This window comes from Octodon degus, unplaced genomic scaffold (genome assembly GCF_000260255.1).
Source record: "Octodon degus isolate 3935 unplaced genomic scaffold, OctDeg1.0 scaffold00015, whole genome shotgun sequence".
In the NCBI taxonomy this organism is placed as follows: Eukaryota; Metazoa; Chordata; class Mammalia; order Rodentia; family Octodontidae; genus Octodon; species Octodon degus.
In genome coordinates this window covers 21,792,588-21,815,465 of record NW_004524591.1, presented here as the reverse complement: position 1 = coordinate 21,815,465, position 22,878 = coordinate 21,792,588, and the positions used below count along the sequence as shown (strand labels likewise).

The window sequence follows — 22,878 nt, the reverse complement described above, 5'->3', positions numbered from 1 at the left end:
TTTTGTGTTAATTTAAATCATACAGATGTGTCTTATGCAGTTATCTTTAATTCAGACCTTAGGTTTTTTTCTGAGTTCTGCTGGTTTCAGTATTTTTTTTGCATGTTTATTTTTATATTAATTTCATTGAGCAAAAAATAGCAAGGAGACAGTTTCAAAACAGGCTAGTAGGACAGTTACACTAATTAATACATTGCATATTGTTGTCTTCATAGTAGTTATTCATAGTACAAGATGCCGACATGATATCTTGTCTAACAGGGTCTTGCTATGCAGTTCAGATTCATAGTGACCCTCCTGTCTTGGTTTCCTCAGCACTGGGATTACAGGCATGTACCGCCATGCCCAGTTTCAAGCAATTGCAGGACCGGGGATTGAACTATCTTCCCAGCCCAACAGTGCTCATTTTAATCTTACATTTTTGTTTGGTTTTTTTGTTTTTGGCAGAACCAGGGATTGAACTCAGGCCCTTGAGCTTGCCAGGGAAGTGCTTATTCCACTGAGCCATCTCCCTGGCCCCCATTTTAATCTTACATTAAGCCTGTCTATAGCTAAGATTTCTAGTTTCATTTTCTAAAAGTGAAATGTTACTTTTAAGATACTCATGAAACAAACTAAGTGCAGAATCTCTCTATTGTATGCTCGTCACCTGTGTTTTCATGATTGTCACACACGTTTTGGCAGCAGTCCTCTGAGTGTGTGTCCAAAGAACTGAGCTTTTAGGTTTTATAGAAATAACATCTCCATTTTTGTGTTCATGTTTCATTGTTTTCTCTCACACTTAATTATATATTTTAAGTGACAACTGCAATGTGTCAAAGTAGCATATGTGACATCCATGCTGAGTTTTGTGAGCATCAAATGAACTAGTAATAAAAGTGGGCAGAGGGCACCAGGGGTGGCTTCTGGGCCAGGAATGTGCTGCTGTGGGGACTCTGGACAGTCAGGGTGACAGAAGGGCTGGGAAGCACTAGTGAACCCACAGAATCCAGCAAATGGAATCAATGAAAGAGCTACAAATGAGGGAGTGGTTCTCAATTGAGAGCCAATTCTGCAGAGTATCAGAATTGTCTGGGCAGTTTAGTAAATGGGATGCAAGCAGCTTAGTAAAACACAGATTTTAACAAGTTGGGCTCACTGATGATGTTGATTCCTCTGGTCTGAGGAACAGATCTGGTCACCACCGAGCTACAGCCAGTGATAGTGTGGATGGAGACAGGCCTCTTCTAACATGGGCACATGGGGCAGAGAGCCAAATGTGGTTTCTCTGTCTCTCTCCTCATGTTGTAGTGGATATTCCCCCTGTCATCAGATGGCTAATGGATTTTCTGTTACTCTTAGTGCCTATTGGGGTTGTGTTGGAATTTTTAACTCATGCATGGGTGTGTGGGGGAGGGAAGGAGGGAGAGAGGGAGGGAGAGAGAAACAGAGAGAGAGAGAGAGAGAGAGAGAGAGAGAGAGAGAGAGAGAGAGAGAGAGAGATCTAGAAAGTTTATTTGGAAGTTGTGTGAGGATGCCTTGAGGTCTTTTAAAGTCCTCATGGTTGTTGTCTTTTGGATTTCTTGAGAAGGATGAAAGTACTGTTTAGCTCTTAATTTCGCATGCTGTTTTCAAATTCTAAGTCCTGCAGTCACTTCACAAGGAATAAAATTTTCTGTGTGTCAGAAAACTTGCGTTTGGCAATAGCTTCCAGCTGCAGGGTGGAAAGGCAGCAACGTGGGTGGTTTGTCAGCTCACTGAAACTTTGAGAATGAAACAGAATATCTGATTGCTCTGTCATCTCCCTTTTAGAACTGGCTGACGGAGCTGGAGATCTTCGCTATAATCTTCTCAGCTGCCATCCACGACTATGAACACACCGGAACCACCAACAATTTCCACATTCAGACTCGGTGAGGATGTCGAACTGTTTGGAGAAGAAAGAAGAGGGGGAAGAGATAGAGTTTTAGGCATCACAGAGGTGTCCTTCCCTTTTCTTTTACATGGTTGCTTTATCTTATGGCTCTGAAGAGCTGAACATGAAAGATGGGCCTGGTCAACTTCTCTCAGCTTAGGGTTTAAGATGTCATCTGCTCATGATGCTCATACATTATAGAGATCTAAGGAGGATGTTCTTGTTTTCTATAGTGTAATTCTTGCTGTATTTATTTTTGTGTGTTCCATGCATACTCTATTCCTACTAGGTGGTGAGGCAGTTTGCACTGAGGGCCGGGTTCACTCTGTCCTGAAAGGACAAGTGATGAGTGAAGCGCTCAATTGGCACAATGCATCATCCAGCCTTTGTAGTCTCTGATCTCTGGGTTTCTGAAGAGACACAGTGCTCACTCTGATTTCATCTCTGCTCAGTTCAGTACCTGCCCTGATCCCTAGCACGGGGTTGGAGAATCGAGGTTGTCTCATTTAAGCCACTTGCTCCTTGGGCGATCTCTGCATCCTTGCTGATATCCTGCAGAAGGAGAAATAGACTCTGTTAGGCATATTAAGTAGGGGCCTAAGAGCCCCACACTGAACCTGCTAATCTATAACTGATATCACTAGTTGATTGTGGCATTTTTCCTTCCCAAGCTCTACACTTACCTTTAATATTCCTCTCAACACAGAATTCTAGCTATATGAGGTAATTGTCATTTCTGCTTGAGGTGAAAACTTGTCTTCCTTCTTTGGGCCTAAAATTTCATGGTCTCTTAAAACAGTGACATGGACCTGGGAAGACCCTGACAGAGGATTAAAGATAGTAATGATTAAAGAAGACTCTGACAGAGGCAGAGAGACAATAATGCAAAGACCAAGAATATGATGGGGCCCAGGGATGATTTGAATACCAAATCAGTACTTACTGATTTCACTTGATAAAGCAGGTGCATGCTGTGGATGGCTTTGTGTTCATTAAGTGAATCTACATGTATTTAGTTATCTAAATACTCAACTAGGAGGTACATGAAAGAAGACAATATCATCTGATCTCCATTCAGAGGGGAACTATAATGAATGCAAGCAAACAAAAGGATTTAAGTTTTAGTTCCTGCCTCCACATGTACAATGATCTCAGCTGCAAAGAAGCAGACTGTTGTGTTTGTAAATACAGGAAGCTCCACAGGTACAGGAGCTCTGCTTAGTGTTGTGGGTGGGTCCTTTGCTCTGAGGATATAGACTGTGTAAAAAGCACCTGCAGAAGAGAGGGAGGTGGGTGAAGCCATTGTGTATGGATTTTGCCCATGGACAGTATGAAAGTCAGTCTCAACTGAGAGGTAAAATATAGCTCAGTGTCACAAAATACGCATTCCTTGGTACCTCCATATCCCTTGGTACCTAGCTTATCCAACATAGTAAAGTCAGTCAAAATTTGCATATTTTATGTTACTTCTGTAGAAGGTAGAAAATGCCAGTGGTTTCCATTAAGTTTGGTTTGAGATGAAAATTAAATATTTGCCATCTCCAACATAGCTTTCTCCAATGTACTTGGGAATCCCTCTTCAGATAACTAAGTCTGAAACCATATCCCTTATCATTTGATGGACAAAATGTTAAGCCTAATACTTTTAAGGTGTGTTAGATAGATCCAAAACTTGGGCATGATAAGTGGAAGTTATCTTGGGAAATGCTGTTCTTCACAAGACCTTGCTTCTTGTCTTAAAACATGGGGTTGAGAGAGCCCATCCTGATCCTGATCTTGGTCTGGGACATAATCCTATGGATAAGTTATTGGAATCCCCTTGAACTAATCCCAAAATACCACACCCACTACAACCCATAGCAAGAATAAAGGCACAAAGGCATATTTGTATTTATGGGGAGCCAAGAGGTCCTAACTCCAGCCATGATGATGGCCATCAGGAACAAAGGCCTCAATCCAAGACTGAGCCTGGGTTTTATTCATTCATGAAGAAAGGAGTGGCTTGAGGATGAGTGACTGTTGAGAATGGTAGGAAGTAGGTGAGTACCATGAACTGGGCTAGGTAGGAGGCCTGCATTTACTTCTGCAACATGGAGAGAGAAAGATGGAGAAAGAGTCATCTGCATTATACAACTGAAATAGTATCTAATGTTTTGGGGTTGGTGCTTCAACTCTGATGTGTAATCTTTCAAGCCCCAGAAAGTAGGAAGTCAGCCTCTCTCTGGAGGCTGGATCCTAGCTGACAGTGTAGAGGATTGACTCTTCATCCCTGCTCAAACTAGGAAGCAGCAGGTGGAAAACACACCTGTCATCTTCAAAGACTACCACCAGCACCTGGCTAGACTGATATGCACTGCTTAAAGCCAATTAAAGTGATAAGGAAAAGTCCTAGCCAGCTCTGAACATATCAGTGCATGGAAATAAGGTCAGGCTCAGCATAAAAGGGAACAATTGCTCCTCTTTCAAGGAGAGTTGCCCAGGTGGTCCTCCATAGTTTGTCCCTAAATACCCATTTTATGAAGTATGATAAACAACATTGTGGATGCTACAACAATTTTAAAGATTTATTACAGTAAAAGACACCTTTCTGTGGTGGAGGATGTGGCTTAGTGGCAGAGCTCTTGCCTTGCCTGCACTAGGCCCTGGGTTTGAACCCCAGTACCACAAAAAATAGACACACTACCATTAAACCTCTTAAAATGCATCCACTCGCTTCAAACAGACTAATGTTTTTATTATCCTCCTTTACATTGGATGATACTTGGCCTTAGTATACACTGTATTATTTTATCATGCCTGATTCACTCATAAAAATTTTTAGTTACTGCATATATTTCAGGGAGAAATTCTAATTTACATCATATATTCAAGTTAAAAGCTATATTTAAGTAACAGCATGTATTTCAGCTCGACATATATTTCAGAAGGAAATTTTAAGTTACAGTGTATATTTTGGTCACATGTAGCTCTGCTTTTAGCTTCCTTTACAAGAAAGTTAGCTATAATAATTTAAGCTATCATTAAATTAGAAATATTAAAATAACATACAACCCTGTGCCTGGTGACAATCAGTTGTAGAATGATCTTTGAGAAAATCTCTAAGAACTATCATATAATCATATCCTTTATCCTCAGTCATTCACATGAGACTTTCTCTTGTAAAAAATTTAAGATCAAGCTACTAACAGAGGTAGTTTTCAGATGATACCCATTTCTGAAATGGCGTGGCACTCTTTGGGTTCTAGGGCTGGCATGGCATGTGGTACTAGGGATCAAACCCGGGTCCTTGTGCTTGCCAGGCAGGTACTTAGATGAGCTATCTCCCCAGCCCAATAATTTCTGAACTTTAGAAAAAATACTGATAATACTATGTTCAGAGAGCTGCAGCTAAAATGAACAACCAATGGCTTCACTGCATTGAATAAAAATCAAACTTTGAAGTTTTTCCAGAAAATATAAGGAAATTTAACATAACCTATGTGGTTTTGAAAACTACCTTTGCCAAGATAATTCAGATTTGGTACAAGACAGTTTTCAGACAATTCTCAGGCTGGATCTCACGTATTTCACATGCATACATTATAGTACAGTATCTACACACATCTAGTTATAATTCATAGTGTTGGTTTGATTGATTGATACAAATGACATGAGAACAAATTTATTTATTTATTTATTTATTTATTTATTTATTTATTTATTTATTTATTTATTTATTTATTTATTTGGTCCAGGATCTTGCTATGCAGCTCAGACTCATAGTGATCCTTCTGTCTTAGCCTCCCCATCTCCAGGATTAAGGGCGTGTACCACCACACCTAGTTTCAGTGGCCAGCATGGTGCTTTTGGGGATCTAGTGCTGGCATGGCATGTGGTACTAGGAATCAAACCCGGGTCCTTGTGCTTGCCAGGCAGGTATTTAGATGAGCTGTCTCCCCAGCCCAATAATTTCTGAACTTTAGAAAAAGTACTGATACTTTCTTTCCTTTTTTCCCCCAGAAAATTATTAAAAGCTTTACTTATGATTGGTACTTTCTAGCCTGTGCAAGCTACTGGAAGAAAACTCAAGGATTTGATGTCCTAGACAATTCTATGTTTTCTTCCAGGTCTGATCCAGCTATTCTGTACAATGATAGATCTGTCCTGGAAAACCACCATCTGAGTGCAGCCTACCGCCTTCTGCAAGAGGATGAGGAGATGAATATTTTGGTCAACCTCTCAAAGGATGACTGGAGGTAAGCACAGAATGAGGGAGATTCAAAAGGAACCAGGAAACTAGGTAGAGTCTGCTGCCTTGGCAGAAATAATGTCCTATTTCAAATTTCAATTGTTATTTCTCTTTCTCTCTCCCTCTTTGTGTCTCTCTCATTTCTGTACTTTTTTCTTCTCATAAATGTTCAAATGCTTGGCAGTGAAAGCTAAGACTATTGTGTGGCCATTTTTACCATCTTCTTATTGATCTTATAATGATGAATTGGAAAGTGAAACCAGTTTGTGTTGAAGAGCTCAACTCAACTTATTCAACTAAAAATTCTCAAGGAAGAAAAGGGGAAGATCCAGTATTGTCCAACTGAGGGTACTTTTGAAATCCTGTTACGTTGGAGGCATTGTTTTCTAATGCTTTCCCTACTGATACTTCCTAACCTATAAGAGGCAGAGAGTTGCTTTCAACTGAACTTTTTAAATCTGAATTTTATCATCAGACATTTATGAAAAATATATTGCATTTGCTTAATAATGTTTTACAGATTTCTAAGGAAATTATTTTGAAACTTTAAAAATTAATTTGTAATTACTTCTGTTTTCTAAACGATAACTGTTTGACTCTGGATCTGAACACATCTGGGGGTGAATACGTGCCAAATCACTCACTAGTTGTATGACAGTGGAGAAGTTATTAAACATCTTTACTTTTCTTAACATTTAACATTTAATTTCTAAAAAATAGTTAATAGATCTGTTTTACAATGTAGCCAAGATTATATTTGTTTATTTATTTTGTAAGAGTAGGAAGAATTTATTGGGAGAGATATAGCTTCTGTCTGGGAGAGACAGAAGGGTCCCCAGAAGGTCAGTTGTCCCAGTCAAGATTATAATAAATAACATAATCCATTTAAAATGCTTAACACACACACACACACACACACACACACACACACACACACCCAAGAAGCTTGTAAATCAGTGTAGGCATCTATAAGCATGACTAAATATTCATGCTCAAAATCATCTAAATCATTAAAAAGTTCTGAATCTACTAGGATTTGAACAGTACTTATATTTTAATTAAATGATGGAAACCCAGGAGACAAAAACCTGATAAATTCCAAGCAAAACACACCTAGACATTAATTGCCATAAAAGTGGTAAGAGTTAAAGATAAGAGTAAAATAATATGACAGATTACATTTAAGGAAACAATTTGCATGATTGTGTACTTTTCATCAATAACTATGAAGACCAAAAGAGAATAAAATGACTTCTTAAAATATTAAAAGAAAAAAATAAGGATAATGTCAACACAGAATGCTCTACCCCATGAGCATATTCCTCATAGGAATGTAAGTGAAATAAAATTATTTTCTGACAATGGAATACAGAAATTCATCCTCAAAACAACTATATCATAAGACTTGCTAAAGAAAGTTTTCCAGGTAGAAAAGAAATTATTCTGAAGCAAAACTAGACACATAGGAAAGAATAAAAGAGCAAAACATGAATAAATACAAAAAGATAATTTTTCTTAACATATTTGAATTAAGGGCATATGGCTGTTTTGGTTAAAAAAATTATAATATCATCTCATGGGTTTTATACTGGGGAAAATGTGACATCTCTGACTGTGTACAACATAAAGATTGGCTAGTGGCATTAAGTAAACCTATACTGTTCTAAGATTTACTTTTACATTTTATATGAGGTGATGTATTATTAGCTGTAATTAAGCTAAAAAATAAAGATACATGTTATTATACCACTAAAAATTAATAGTATTAGCTAAAGATAGGAGAAAATTTATTACATAAATTAAGATAAATTTTAAAACTAAGATCTCAAAAAAAAAAAAAATCAAAGGATGTGTTATAGCGGAGAAAAAAGCAGAAAGGCCAAACAGAAAACAACGTACTAGACTTAAGTCCAACAATATCAATAATTACATTAAACATTAAAAGACTCAACACTAATTAAATGGTAAATGCAAAATGAATTAAAAAAGCAAGCTCTACTGCATTCCCGCTACAAAAGATGTACTTGAAATATAAAGACACAAATAAGTTCAAAGTAAAAAGATATAAAATATGGGAAAAAAACCTAAATTTGATAAGACTACAGTGCTGATACTACTACTAGATAAAATAAATTCCCAAAAATGGTACTGCTAAGAATAAAGAATGTTTTCTGACAATAAAAATTGTCATGAAAGACTTAGCCAATATAATAAACACTCTAACTATAGACTTTCAAAATATAAAAATGATGGAAAAAATTAGAAGTATATATTTTCAAAATCTTATTGGGTTATGACATACCTGTGTGAGTAATTCATTTTAAAAGGACAAAAAAAAATCAGTAAGGAAATAAGAGAATTTAAATAATATCAAATTTGAAATGTATTGCATAGCAGGATGGAGAAAAGAGGATCTCAGTATATTTAAAGTTATTTTGAAAAGTTGAATATTGGAAATAATCTAATTTGAAGGTGTTAAGGTACAAGATAGTTTAAAATGAGCAGAGCCTTGGGGATTTGCAGAAATGTTCCATATAATGAAGCATAAGGACGACTGTAAGTGTTAGGAAAGGAGAGAAAAAAATATCAGTGTGTCGCTGTAACTGATGCTTACTGAGTACTACACAACAACTACAGTACATACCTTATCTTCTAGTGTTTTTAGATGAGATTGACAATATAAATGAATAAGGTCTGAAAAGCAGATTCTCCCTTTTCTTATAGTGGGTCTCAACTAATCAGATTTATGGACAGAAAAACTAAAAAGCAATCCCTTCCCCAAATATAGAAGTTTTTCTGACTGTCTTTGAACTGAAACACTGACTCTTTCTGAGCCTTGATGTTTGCTGGTCTGCCCTGGAAGCACCCCGTTGGCTTTCCTGGAGCCTTGGCTGGCTGACCCCAAGACCTCAGCACTTGTCCACCTCTGCAGTCATGGGGGCCAAGGCTTTCTAAGATCCGTGGATGTGGGAGGAGCAGTGGGTGATGGGCGCTGCATGGGGAACTTTAAAGTGCTGAATTTATTCTGTAGTGTGCTGTACCATAATGATACACCGCATTAGGCATTTATCAAAACCTGTAGAACTGCTTCGTGAACCCTAATATAAACTGTATTATAGTAATATCATATATCAATATTAGCGTGTCAGTGTTAACAGTTGTACCACATTAATATAAAATATTAATACTTAGGGGAGAGAGGGTGTACAGAAACAACATTATCTGCTCAATTTTTCTATAATTTTTTTAAAAATATCAAATCTATTTCTAAGTAGGTGAAATACCCATATCTGAAGTATAATATCAGCCTATCTTTTAGGGCTACTTTCAAGTCAATTCTTTTTTTTTTTTTTTTTTTGCAGAACCAGGGATTGAACTCAGGCCCTTGCGCTTGCCAGGGAAGTGCTTAATCCACTGAACCATCTCCCTGGCCCCAAATCAATTCTTTCTAATGACTATGAACTCAGTTGAGAAGGGAGAACTCCAGTACAATTTTCAGCTTCATTGGAATCTATCCTAAGAGTTAATTTTCTAAATTACATATGCATTCCATGTAAAATATTCCTAATAAATATCAGTCTCCTCTGTCCTTTACTTTCATTTATTCTTCATAAAAAGCCCTTGTGAAAGACTCAAATTAGATTAGAAATGTCAGAAATAATTAACTGATTTTGGCTAGAATTGGCAAGGAATAAAGTGATATTTATTTTCCTTTTTTTTTTTTTTACTTCCATCTTTTTTTCCTATGTCTGTTCCTGAAAGGGAATTTCGAACCTTGGTAATTGAGATGGTGATGGCTACTGATATGTCCTGTCATTTTCAACAAATCAAAGCGATGAAGACTGCCCTACAGCAGCCAGAAGCGTAAGTGGCACTGTGACATCATGTGATTCTACAGGTGTTCGAACTGGCACTTGTCCATGCTGTGCTCCAGCTTTACGACATCTCCTTCAGCATCTCATAAAGCAATGATGTTGAAGGAAAGAACATTTTATATATGAAAGTTAGGTGTGTTCTTAGAAGTGAAATATTTTTTTTTTAATTTTTTTTTTATTTTTTTGCGGAACCGGGGATTGAACTCAGATCCCTGAGTTTACCAGTCAAGCACTTATCCTACTGAGCTATCTCCCCGGCCCCAGAAGTGAAATAAATAATAGGGCTGCTAATAGTTCTCTCCAATTAGAACTTGAACTACTTCCCTGTGGGAAATTAAGTTATTGAAGATCTCTATCCTGCAGAAGCACAACTGTAGCAGTGACTCCTGGATGTTTGTTGTCTTCTTGAATGATGCAGCCATTCATAAAAGGCCTTGTGTGAGAAGCACCCAGGTCAAAAACAGAGAAACTGAGGTCATGGGCATTCCAGGAGCAGAGTGAAATAATACCCTTTTCTCCATTTAGCAGAATGAGGTTGGATTTGAGATGGGAGAATAGAAGGGATTACAAAGACTAATGATTTATAGAATTTTTAACGTCATTCTGAGGACTGTGGTCACCCTGTGTTTGGGTAACTTGGATTTACAGGATTGAAAAGCCCAAAGCCTTATCCCTGATGCTGCACACAGCAGACATTAGTCATCCTGCCAAGGCCTGGGACCTGCACCACCGCTGGACCATGTCCCTCCTGGAAGAGTTCTTCAGACAGGTACCTTGTTGCTGTGTTGTTTGTTAAGACCATTGTTATCAGATGTATCACATATTTCATATTTCAGTACTACTGCAATAGAAACTACTGAGATTATAGTAATTTTCTTCAGGGAGTGGGTGTTTCAGAGCTGTTTTTTGTTTCTAGTTATGTGTTGTTGAATCCTACCTACATTCTGATCCTCAGTGTATGATAAAATGCATTTCTATACTACACATTCCTCTTTGGAAGAAAGTCTCTTCTTGTATTCTTTTGTTGAAATGCTATTCAACGAGCTCTTTTCCTTTGCATTCCCCTAATGGCATGACAAAATGCCATTCATTTGGCCTTGCCCTGTGGGATTAAGTTGTTAATCTCTAACAACTCTACCATAACAACTCTACTCATGTCTCTACCATAACTGCTCAGGTTGCTTCTTTCAAGGGAACAAGCCTATGATATAACTTCCAGAACTAAGTGAATCATATCAGAGTTAGGAGTCAGTATACACTTTCTGTTACTGTAACAAAATGCCTAAGATTAGATCATTTATACAGAATATAGGTTTATTTAAATCATGGTTCTGGAAATAGGGAATTCTAAGGTCATGGGGCTGGTAGCTGGTAAGGCTTTCTTATTGCATGATAACATGGTAGAGGGTGTCACAAAACAGGCACACTTACAAGGAAGGATCTACTTTCCTCTTCTCATAAAGCTACTCATAACTGTCATGGGAACCATACTGTGCTGAGTTTTATTTTTATTTCATTTTAGTACCAGAGATCAAACTCAGGACCTTGTGCTTGCCTGGCAGGCGCTTATTCTGCTGAGCTATCTTTCTGGTCCCCTATTCTGCTGATTTTATCTAATTTTCATTACTTCCCAGAGGCTCTGCCTCCATCTGCATTTAACATATGACTTTGGAGATAAGTTTCTAATACATGAAACTAGGAGAACACAGTCAAACCACATTACATTGGTTACTAGAGTTTTGAAAGTGAATTACTCTTTTCATTACTTTTATTCTTATGATTCCCTTTTGGATGCAGAAATTGTAGAAGGCATCTGTATTTGTTTTGTTTCTTCTGGAGCTACACAGTAGCCAGTAATGAAGCAAAAGTAGAGTTAACAGCATACTAAACAAAAGCCAGAGACTCCTTATTGTAGTTTTATTTCCAACCAGTTGGTGGCCAGTGGATAGTAGTATCGCATCTGTAGAGCCCTGTGGTTTTATCTGCAATTAGTTTTTTTTTGTTTTAGGGGATGTGATTTAGGGTGAGGTTGGGCTAGTTTTTTAAGGCCCTTCCAGCGTTAAATGTCTTATATCTCCTTGTCTCTGTCCATGGGTGCTCAGCAATGTGCATGGCACATACTCGCCTGCACCCAAAGCTGTTCTGTACGTACACCAGCAAGTACGTGGTCTGCACTCAGCTGTTTCCCTTGTGGAGTCACTGCTCAGGCTCCCACAGTTCTCAAGGAGAATCCAAGGGCGTGTGTGCGGGCTGGCAGGGCGCGAGGCTCACTGCAGGTCTGGGCGAGGGTGACTCTGCGTTCGTCACAAAAGACATGAACCATTTTTCCAAAAGCTAATTTTCTAATAGGAATGAGAAAATTTTCTCCAATATCCCCTGTCTTTGACATATGTTTTCTTTAATACAACTTTTGTAATAAAACTCTCAACTAGAAATAATGTCTGTGGTCAAAGGATAGATCAAAACTAATGGCTATAAATCTGATATATGAAGTGATTCGTTTTATAAATTATGAGAAAGTGCATATGAATTACTTAAATATGTGAACATTTTCTCTCCATAAAAGAAACTTGTTTGCATGCCCATATACATATGCTGGAGTCGAATGAAAATGTGCTGGAGGCAATGGGAAAATAACCATATTGAAGTGTGTGCGTGTGTGTGTGTTGCCTGTTGGGAATGGAATCACTGGACTGGAACTATTTTTTAGTTCAGTAAGTTATTTTTATTGACTTAATATTTTAACCAGGATGTCAGAAACCACAGTAAGTGGCCCATGTAGGCGAAATGTTGCCTCATCTCTTAACAATAGATTTTAAATTAGACAGTTCAAATGGGAAATCTCAGTGCAACTATAGAGTCTTTTTAAAAATTATATTTGGAAATTTGGGTTATATTTCAGTAGAGGGACATAGCCTCGGTGCACATGGACCAGAGCTTCCCTGCTTTGCTAAAAGAGGATGTTACGTCTTCAGTTTAATAACCATATTTTACAAAACCCATGCCAATGCTGCGGGGTGCTTTTCACTAAAAAGCTGACTTTAAAGAAGTGTGAATTTGCCTCCCTTGTAAATACGTCTTGTTGTGAGTGTTAGGGCTCATTTCCTTCCTATTGCTCTATATTTTTATATTTTGCAAATATTTCTTCCAGTTTTTCTTATTCCTCTGTGTCTGTGTTTATTTCTTCAGTTTTACTTGTTTTATGTCCTACAGGCCTTTTCTGTGGTCATTCCTTTATTGTTTCTTTTTATAATGCCTTAAGTATTCTTTCCATTTCAGGAGCTCATTTCTTCTGTTTTAATTTACTCAGTTCTTCTTCTGACTCTCTTACTTGGGTGCTTAATTGTTTTATTTTCATTTTTGCTTTTGCATTTATGGGTTCCATCAACTTTTCTGAATGTTCACCAATCACAGAAAGTGTATTTCTTTCCTGTGTGCACAGTATAATGTTAAAACACCAGGCATGTTTACCTTCTGGATAATGTCATCGTTCAACACTTTTAAATTTTTGAAGTATTATGACAGGTGTTTTTCTTATTTTTGCCTTTCATGTACTTTAATTTCTGCTTAAGTTCTGATTATTGTTTGGTTCTTGAATATTGAGAGCTGTTAGGTTTTTTTAAAATTTTACTTAATTTTATTTTATTTGATAGCTGTTAGGTTTGTATAGTTTTCCCCATTATTTGTATAATACCCACATCTTTGTCTCTTTTAATACTTTACCTAGAATTAAAATACGACTCACATTAAGAACTTAACCCTGACTTTACATATCTTTTTACTTTTAATTTTTAAAAGACTTTGGCTTGGGTATGTTTAAAATACTATATATAATGGAATTTTTAAATAAGCCAATCCAAGATTCTTTTATCATTTAAAATTAGCCACATTAATACCTACTGAAAAGAATGTTTGATTTTAGTTGTGAATATATATATATATATATATATATATATATATATTCTTTATTATAAATTTCTGACCTGGAAGTTTTATATTTTTATTTAAATAATAAATGGAGTATTTATTAATACATATTTGAAGTAGATAATGTTTACATTCCTTGTGGGAAGTTGATACATATATGCAACATACTTTAATTCCTTTTTTCAGCCCTTTTTCCACTCCTCCTTTTTTTCCTTTCCTTCATCTCTTGATCATCTTCCCATTTGAGAAAGCTCTATCTCCCTACTTCTTTTGTCTATTTTTTTTATTTGGTTCTTTATTTATAGTCCTCATTTCTTAGGTAAGAGAAACCATGTGGTATTTAAGCTATGTGTCTCATTTACTTCTCTTACCATTACAGTCTCAAGGTAGATTTGTGTGTGTGTGTGTGTGTGTGTGTGTGTGTGTGTGTGTGTGTGCAGGGTCTCACTATGCAGCTCAGACTCATGGTGATCTTCCTGATATGTGCCTCGCTAGTGCCGGGATTACAGGTGTGCGCCACCACGCCCAGACTGCATTGCGGGCTCAGTGTGCCCTGGGGCAAGGCCGGCGCAGCCTGCGGTGCCAGGGATGGAACCTGGGGCCCTGTGCTTATCTGAGCAAGTGCTTAGTCTGCTGAGCTATATTGCCAATATTGTTTGGACAGTTAAATGCTAATATCTTGTACTCTGAATAACTAATTTAAAGATAACATTATGTACCGTATTAACCATTGTTACTCTCCTATCATGTTGTTTTGGAATTTTTTTTCTCTCTTTTTATTCTTTAAAATTAAAAACAGGGGTCTTGCCAGATAGTGATAAACTATCTTGCCAGATAGTTTAGAGCACGGCTTGGGCAAATGCAGTCAGGTACGTTGGACCGTGGTTTGATTCCCAGCTCTAAAAGCTCCACCAGGGGCCAGGGAGATGGCTCGGTGGAATAAGTGCTTCCCCAGCAAGCACAAGAGCCTGAGTTCAATCCCTGGTTCCACAAAAAATAATAAAAAATAAAATAAAATAAAAGCTCCACCAGACCCGTCTTTAAGGCAGCCTGAAGTAGCCAAAAAAAAAAAAAAAGATTATTTCTTTTATGAAAATAATTTCTGTTATGCAAATTCAGAGTATATAATGAGGGTTTTTCTTCAGCAGCCCAGGGACAGTAGTTACTGTTTCTAAGAACTTCTCTTGGGACGTGGTATGTTCTCTTCTTCTACAGATTCAAGTTACATTGAGTAAACCATTTAGTGTCTACATTTTCCACTTGTGCAGTTCTCTTACTGGGACCAACAGCTATGCATAGATGGCCTCTCTTCTCTCTCTTAGAATTGTCCAGACCTTTTGGTGGCCTGCTGCCCCACTCCTGCCTTCCGTGTCCCTCATGCATTTCCATCAGAAGAGCTCTTCCTGGTGCTGCCTCCAGTGCAGTCTCATGAATGCCATGGTGCTACCGATCTTGCCGTAACTCTCCTGTGCTTCGTTAGCGCTCAGTGTTCTGAGCTTGCTTTGGATCATTTAAACGATTTCTTTCTGTTCATAAAAATAAATTTGGTCATTACTTGGTGGCACCCCTTTTCTGACTCTTCCCGCCCATGCGCGCGCGCGCACACACACGCACACGGGCTTCGGTTCCTGAACTGTTCCCTCTCGTTCTAATTCCTTGCCTCCCTCCATCCCCTTTTCCTCCCTCTTTCCACCTCTCTCTATCTCTCTCTCTCTCTCTCTCTCTCTCTCTCTCTCTCTCTCTCTCTCTTTTTCTTTTTTGGGATTGAAGCAGAACCTTGCACATGCTAGTCAAGTGCTCAATCACTAAATTACAGTCCTAGCTATTTTCCCCCTCAGAGGTACCATTTTACATTTTTTGTTTCACTTTTTCCTCTGTGTGTTGTTTTGTTTATGTTTGCTGTTGGTAGCTCTTTGTCCTCCTCCTCTTTTTACCACTCTTCATCATTTTCTTTCTTTTATATTTTCTTCTTCTTGTCATGCTTATTCTCATTTTCTTTTACTTTTCTTTTTTTCTCTTTCCTTTTCTCTTTATGTTATTTCTTATCCTCTCCTCTCCCTCTTTCTTTCTTATTTTATTTTCATTAACCATCTTTTAAATGAAATATGTTCTTTTTAAAATTCATTTTAATGAGAAAAAAGATAAAATAGCAATAAAACAGTTTCAAAATAGGTTAGTAGTACAGTACAATAATTAATACATTGTATATTGTTGTCTTTGTAGTAATTATTCAGAGGACAAGATGTAGACATGATATCTTCTCCAAACAATATTAGTGCAAACCTTACTTCTCCATGAACTAAGAGAAAGTAACTGTATATCTATCTTAACTATCTTGTGTATACATATGTATTTTTTCACAACAAAACAGTATTTTATTTATACTTTTGTAAAGTTAGTAACATGTGACACAAGGTTTCCTGTGACTAGTAGCTGACTGTAACCAGACAGGATGTTTATCTCAGGACTGAGGTAGCTTATTTACTTTAGGCACTGAGGCCTAGTCCAACCTATACACGTTTGATTTATTTCCTAGCTTCCATGGCTTCCAACATATCAACCTTTTTTGTTTTGTTTTGTCAGAGATGTGTGTTCCACTCCAGTTAGAGAAGCTGTATTTGAAGTCTTTAAAGGACCTTTTCATACTTAATTCTAGTCCAAAGATTGTAGGTACTTGTATTCAGCAAAATAACCCTATATAGACCAATAGTCCATAATAGTAGTGAGTTATCAGCACACCTGGCAATTGTCAGAAGTTGTTGATTTGAGCCTTTTTACAGCTCAGCATATTAATAGCTTTATTTTTTATACCTTGTGGTTACACTTTTCTGTTGGATGGTTAAGACCAAGTTAAAGCAAGTTAAGTTAATAAAGTTATATTAAAGAATATAACTAAGAATGTAACTTTCGCTATCTGACAAGGTCAGTCAAATCCCTTCAGGATTTACCCTGGAACTATGTACAGCATCTTGCAGATCTTTTGTCAGTGTCAGCCATCTGGATGAGTCACGGCCTTTGCTTGACTGTGAAAGCCTGAGATAATTTTTTCTCTCTAGGTGACTCTCCTTAGGCACACTCTACATCATCAATCACTTTTCTCTGTGGTCCCATAAGCTCCATGATCAGAAAATTTGGGACACCACTGAGTTGCAAGGTGTCACAGCAGAGGTTCTCTTATGGCCTGAGTCCTCACTGACCTTGGAGGGCTGGGTTCAAAATACTGGCATTTTAGTAGAAGTGCCAAGGGCAATTAAGCAAAGTCAATCGATGAAAGACTTAAGAATTGGAGTTAGATGTGAAACCCTCAGAACAGATCACCGTATAGGCCTCATAGGAGACAATGGAAAATGTACATAAATCTATAGATACACTATTACTATTAATGAGTGAATCTAGCAAAATTACTAGATTAAAAAGCTAATCAACAAAAAAAGCAGTGACCGCTTTACATTCCAACAAGTAGCAAATGAAATGTTCTTTATTTTGTTATTATTTTAGTAAGCAAACTTATTCACTGTGTGATAATTGGAAACATGTATATACATTGTGCATGATTAAACTGGGTCGTTGCATTTCCATCTCCTTCTTTTAAAATTTTAATTAATGAAATAAATGTACATATTTGTGAAAAAAATTGGCTCTCCTTTTAACCCATCTATCTCTCTAACTTTTGATCTGCAAACTTTAGTTGTTAAACATCCAGAAGAGAAGTTTAATGATATTATTACCCTGTAACAGAGGCAGTTGAGCTTAACATCACTATCTGTCTGCATATCAAACACCCTAAATATAAAATGGAACTGCTATTTTGCAACAACCATGGATATTCTAAAATTTAAATCAAAAAACAATACATATTTTTGCACAGAAATTTAGAAATCGCACCACATACAACAATGTAGCAGGATAATCCTATGACATTTTTTTCTTTGTCTCTCATTTTCTTTTATTACCTTTTGTTTTTTTGCAAAAATTTATTTTAGAGAGAGTATAGCAATAATTGATATGACGTTAGAAGCAGTATGCATTTAGAAGATCAAAATATGTTCTTTTTGAACCAGCTATTTGCTGAAGATTTATACCAGGGAAAACAAAAGCAGTAGCATTCTAATCTAGGTTGGATTATCCCTACTGTGTTATGTGGCTCCTCCGAAGTGATTGTGTGTGTGTGTGTGTGTGTGTGTGTGTGTGTGTGTGTTAGCCATTACTTTTACAAAATAGCAGTTGGCAGCAGCTGTATAGTTGGTCATAATTCAATCTCTATCCTGTATCCAGCCTCTTAATATCTTTCCTTTTCCTTCTTTGATGCACAGCATTTGGCTGTCCTTCCACATATAGTTCTCATTTAGATTACAGATTGTTTTCCTGCACAGATAGCTAGGAGTACATGTAATCTGTAGGTGTTTATGCTTGCATTTCTATGTTTCATTCTCCTTATTTTTGAGGTCATAGATTCTGAGAAGTATGTCTGAAACCTACTGTGCTATCTTTTATCAATTTCCCAAAGCTTTTCTCATACCTTATATTTGGACTTTCTTCTGCAGGAGAAAGAATGTATACATTGCTGCCTTTTGCTCTTCATGATTCTTTTTTGGCTTCTCATGTTACTTTTCCTTCATCCCACAAGGAAGGCCTCACATGAAATATTACCTGCATGCCTTCCGATGATTTCACATTGATAGGTGCCATCTTCCCTGTGATGTTCCTATTCAGAAGCGACTTGATTCTTTTGAAATGTTTTTGCTTACATATAACTGCTATAATAAACAAACCTCAAATTATTTAACAGTACACATTAGTGAAAGCTTATTACACTTATGTAAACTAAAGTACAAGTAATCATCTCTTGATTGGTTCTTTGGTAAGCAGATACAGCTGCCTGTAAGGCTTCCAAAAGTGCTTATCTACATGAAGCCAGCAGAGGGAGGCTCAATGCATAGAAGTAGGAGGTACAGGAGATTTGATCCATGCAAGTTTAGCATAATGGAATCGTCTTCTCTTGCTCTATGATCATCTAACCTTGAGGAGAAGAGGGCCAAGGTATTGTAGACCTGCTGTGTGAACCAGACGTGAAGGAGAAAGTAGGGAGTTCAGGGAACAGCTCCCTGTGCTCTAACTTGCCTATCATAAATGCCAGGAAGGCCAAAGGAACTTGAGCTTTTCTAAACAAATTAATCTTTTCACTGACTCAACAAATGTGCGTTGTCTTCCTTCTTTACACCTACCATATAACTTAGTTCGCTGGAACTATCTTAACACCCTCCACAGGAATGATAGTTATTTTTCTGAACTATCCCACAAGTAAAAAAGGATTCAATTAAAAATTCCTTTGTAACAACCAAAACTTTTTGAAATTAATTGTCTTCATTAAAGACAAATATGTTTGAATAATTCCACAAGGACCAGTAGCTGTGAAGCCTTAATATATTATATGATCTGCCAAGTTAGATTCGCCACTGGATGTCCATTCCTCCAAATAAGTTACAGCACATTCTTTCAACTGATAAAATGTATCTGTATTTCAAAGGAAATCTAATCGCAGCTATTTTAAAATGTGGATTAAATAGTTGAGTTTACTCATCTCAATTAAATGCAGAAGGTGTACGTGATGTATTGCTTAGGGTATGAGCAAAATCGTGGAGTTAGAAGTTGCTTAATACCATGCAACTTTTCAGTTATGAAGTCTAAACTAATGCTTATACATTCATAGTCAAGTAATGAATGTTCACCACCTCACCTTCTCAACCTGCCCCATTAAAATGTACCAGCAAAGCAACATGTGTCCCTGTCACATAGAAGACAAAAAAGCTTTCATTTTTGTAGCTGATCTATCTCATTAAATTATCTAGATTACTGGAATTTATGTCAGAAATATTCTTCCTTGTCTTCCTAGTGCTCTGTTTGAAATGGCTCAAAAGGAAATCATTTTTCTCATGCCCCTAAGAAAGTGGCTCTCAGTAGCTCACACTTGGACACTGAGAAGCCCAGTGTCCCATGGTGTGGGATTCTATGTAGGAGAAGGGTGCAGGAAGAACAGAGCCACTTCAGGACTGTGCCTGAGGCCCGTGGGTATGCCCACTCCTGTGTGACCCACTGTTCACCTTCCACAGGTGCCCCCCTTCTCTGTCCTCCTTGTTGGACTCTGGCTATGCATGTGTGAGCTGGCGCTCTTCATTCTTGGTGACATGCTTTAAAAAGAAACAGCTTTCCATTTTTTCGTGTGTTCTGATGGCAGCTAGTTATAACCTTTTATTTACTACTAACTTACTGGTAATTATAATTAGAATATGTGAAGTGGAACAAAATCATTGAATAGTTTTCAAATCTGACCTTAAATATCATAGTTGCCTAATTAGAAACAGTAATAGTTCTCTTTTTAAAATTTACTTATGCAGAATTTTCTCATTTCATCCTCATGATAACCATATTTTGTTGGGATTATTATTTCATGTTTAAGGGGTGACAAGGCAGAGACATAGGCAGAGACAGTGACCTTACTGTGTCACATATCAGTCAGGAAAAAAGAAGGCCTCCAGCCTAGGCCTGTAAAAAGCAGGCTCCTTTTTTTTGGTGAAATGAAAGCGCAACTTTGGGCCTAGTAGAAGAATCTCTCATCTTGTCCCTTTCTCCAGGTGTACCTGAAGTACTGAGCTTCCGGTTCATGTTTGTAAAACTCACGTCCATCACCGTGCCTGGTGATGCACACCTGTAATCCAGCACTCTGGGAGGCTGAGAAGGAGGTTGGAAAGTCCCATATGGACAACTTAGTGAGACCATCTTTTGAAATAATGTTGAGTGAAATAAATCAGTCAGGCAAGCTTAAATATGACATGTTTTCTTTTATATGAGAAACCCATAATACGAACAAAGAGCACAGAGAAGATAATAGGGATTAGAGAAATGGGTCTTTACAAATGGGAAGGGGACCAAGAGATGGAGGAGGGGAGGGGAAAGGGGGATAAATATTATTAAAATGTATCATGTATGGGTGCCAACTCCCTCCAAGGAATGGAAACACGTACTGCCAACATGTCCTCAAGAAAAACAAGAATTAAAAATTATTTTTTAATCTTGCTTTTCTGTTTATTATCTTATTTCACAGACTTTATGTTTTATTGTTATACATAAGAATGCAGAGAAACATGTCAGTTGTTGGAATGGACTCCAGGACTCCTGCCCCTGTTAAATCACTCTACTTCATCAGATTGAGCATGCCAGCTTCTAGGGCTTTTTATTGACATTTCAAAAAATAATTTTAAAAAAATCAATAAAAAGCACTAATAAGTAATGCAGGCCCTGAGTTCACTTTCTGGTACTCCACAATATAAATAAACAAATATATGAAAGAATGAATTAGTTAGATACTTAGCAGCTCCACCAACAGGCTTTCTGTAGTACTCACTTATTGCATTTATTATACTGCTGTTTTGAGAGACGCTAGGAATATGCTGGTGAGAATGTATTATTTTATTTATTGCTGTCAATTTTGTTTTTAAGTTTTTTAAACTGAAGACTGAACTCAGGACCTTTACCCTGAGGCAAACTCCTAAACTATTTTTTGTTTTTTATTTTAAGACAGGGCCTCGCTAAGACTCAGTTTCCCATGCTTGGGTGTAACCTTTCTGCCTCAGCCTCACCAGCACCCTCCCCGAGTGTTGGGATCACAGACAGGCTTCACCATGCCAAGCTTCTCTGGTTCTTTCTACTGCACTTTTCACTACAGACTGAGTCCTGGGGCTAAGAATATAGAAGTACTTCATCCAGTTTTATGTGACTTTAGGCAGCTTTAGGACACAAAGCCAAATCAGTCCATTTTGGATTTTAGATTTGGGTACTGCCCACCCATAACTTGAGAGGGGTTAGTGGCCACAAAAAGGTCACAGGTAGACAGAGGCAACCTTGGGAAGATGCAGCAATTCAGATTACAGTGTTGGCTGCAAACCATAGAACACTTGGTCTGCTGCCTGCTTCTCCACAGAGCAGCTATTCCTGCCCAATGAGGCTTTCTTCACAGCAGCAGGAGCCTTCACAGTTGGACGGAATGAATGTGCCCCAGAGGGCTCGGCTTCCTGGAGTCTTTATGCAGAGGAGCAGGCCCCATAAGGACGTATTGTACAATGTAATTGTAATAATTAAAATAAAGCCCAGTGGCCTATGTGGCAGCTGAAGTTGCTAAATAAACTGAGTGACTCAGCCCGCTGCTTTTTATTTACTATGACCTTCTGTTTTTTCTAGGGTGATAGAGAAGCAGAGCTGGGGCTGCCCTTCTCACCTCTGTGTGACAGAAAGTCTACCATGGTCGCTCAGTCTCAAGTAGGTATGTGTTTGCCAGCCATTTACCGGAGGAAGCACCAGGTGGGAGGTTGCAGGAGGAAGCTCAGGTACTCCCAGGAGTTTCGGCTGGGAAAAGGATCACCAGCTCCATTCCACCCTCTGTGCTTGCGGTGGTAGCTGCTTGGGATGATGGAGCCCCTTCATTCTTGTCTCTAGAATGTAGCAGGTTTCTAGAGGGACATTCTGGTTTTTCTGTCTCTACCTGCAAGTATAAAAGAGGCTTCAACTTTAAGTGTCGCTTCCAGCAGGCATGCTCTGCTTCAGGCTCTGCCTCTGGCAGGTAGTACCGAGAGTTGCCATGGTATTTCCCATCATTGTTGTTTCTTCTAGACCTGTGTCGAGGCAGACCTGTTCTCTGGATTGCTTTTCTTCTTTTAAAATATTTTCTTCCTGCTTTCTTATTTTCTCCTTTTCTTCCTCCCTCTCTAACTTTTTAAATGCATACTCTGAAAAAGATAATTTCTATACTGCTAATCACCAATATTTAGCATCACTGAAATCCTCAGGTGTGGGAGAAGCTACCAGTGCTCTACCTATACTACTGAAGAATCTGAAGTCATTCAATAATAATAATAATAATAATAATAATTATTATTATTATTATTATTATTATATTTTTT

At 37.7% G+C, this 22,878-nt stretch overlaps 1 protein-coding gene across 1 annotated transcript in view; it reads left to right on the top strand.

The window, feature by feature from the left end:
- Pde1c (phosphodiesterase 1C) overlaps nt 1-22,878 on the top strand; it is a 360,829-nt gene that overhangs the window by 247,879 nt on the left and 90,072 nt on the right. The window contains exons 9-13 of the mRNA XM_004626577.2: nt 1,792-1,892; nt 6,001-6,129; nt 9,885-9,986; nt 10,646-10,766; nt 22,160-22,241. Coding sequence (XP_004626634.1) covers nt 1,792-1,892; nt 6,001-6,129; nt 9,885-9,986; nt 10,646-10,766; nt 22,160-22,241 — 535 coding nt within the window. The remainder of the gene's footprint in view (nt 1-1,791; nt 1,893-6,000; nt 6,130-9,884; nt 9,987-10,645; nt 10,767-22,159; nt 22,242-22,878) is intronic.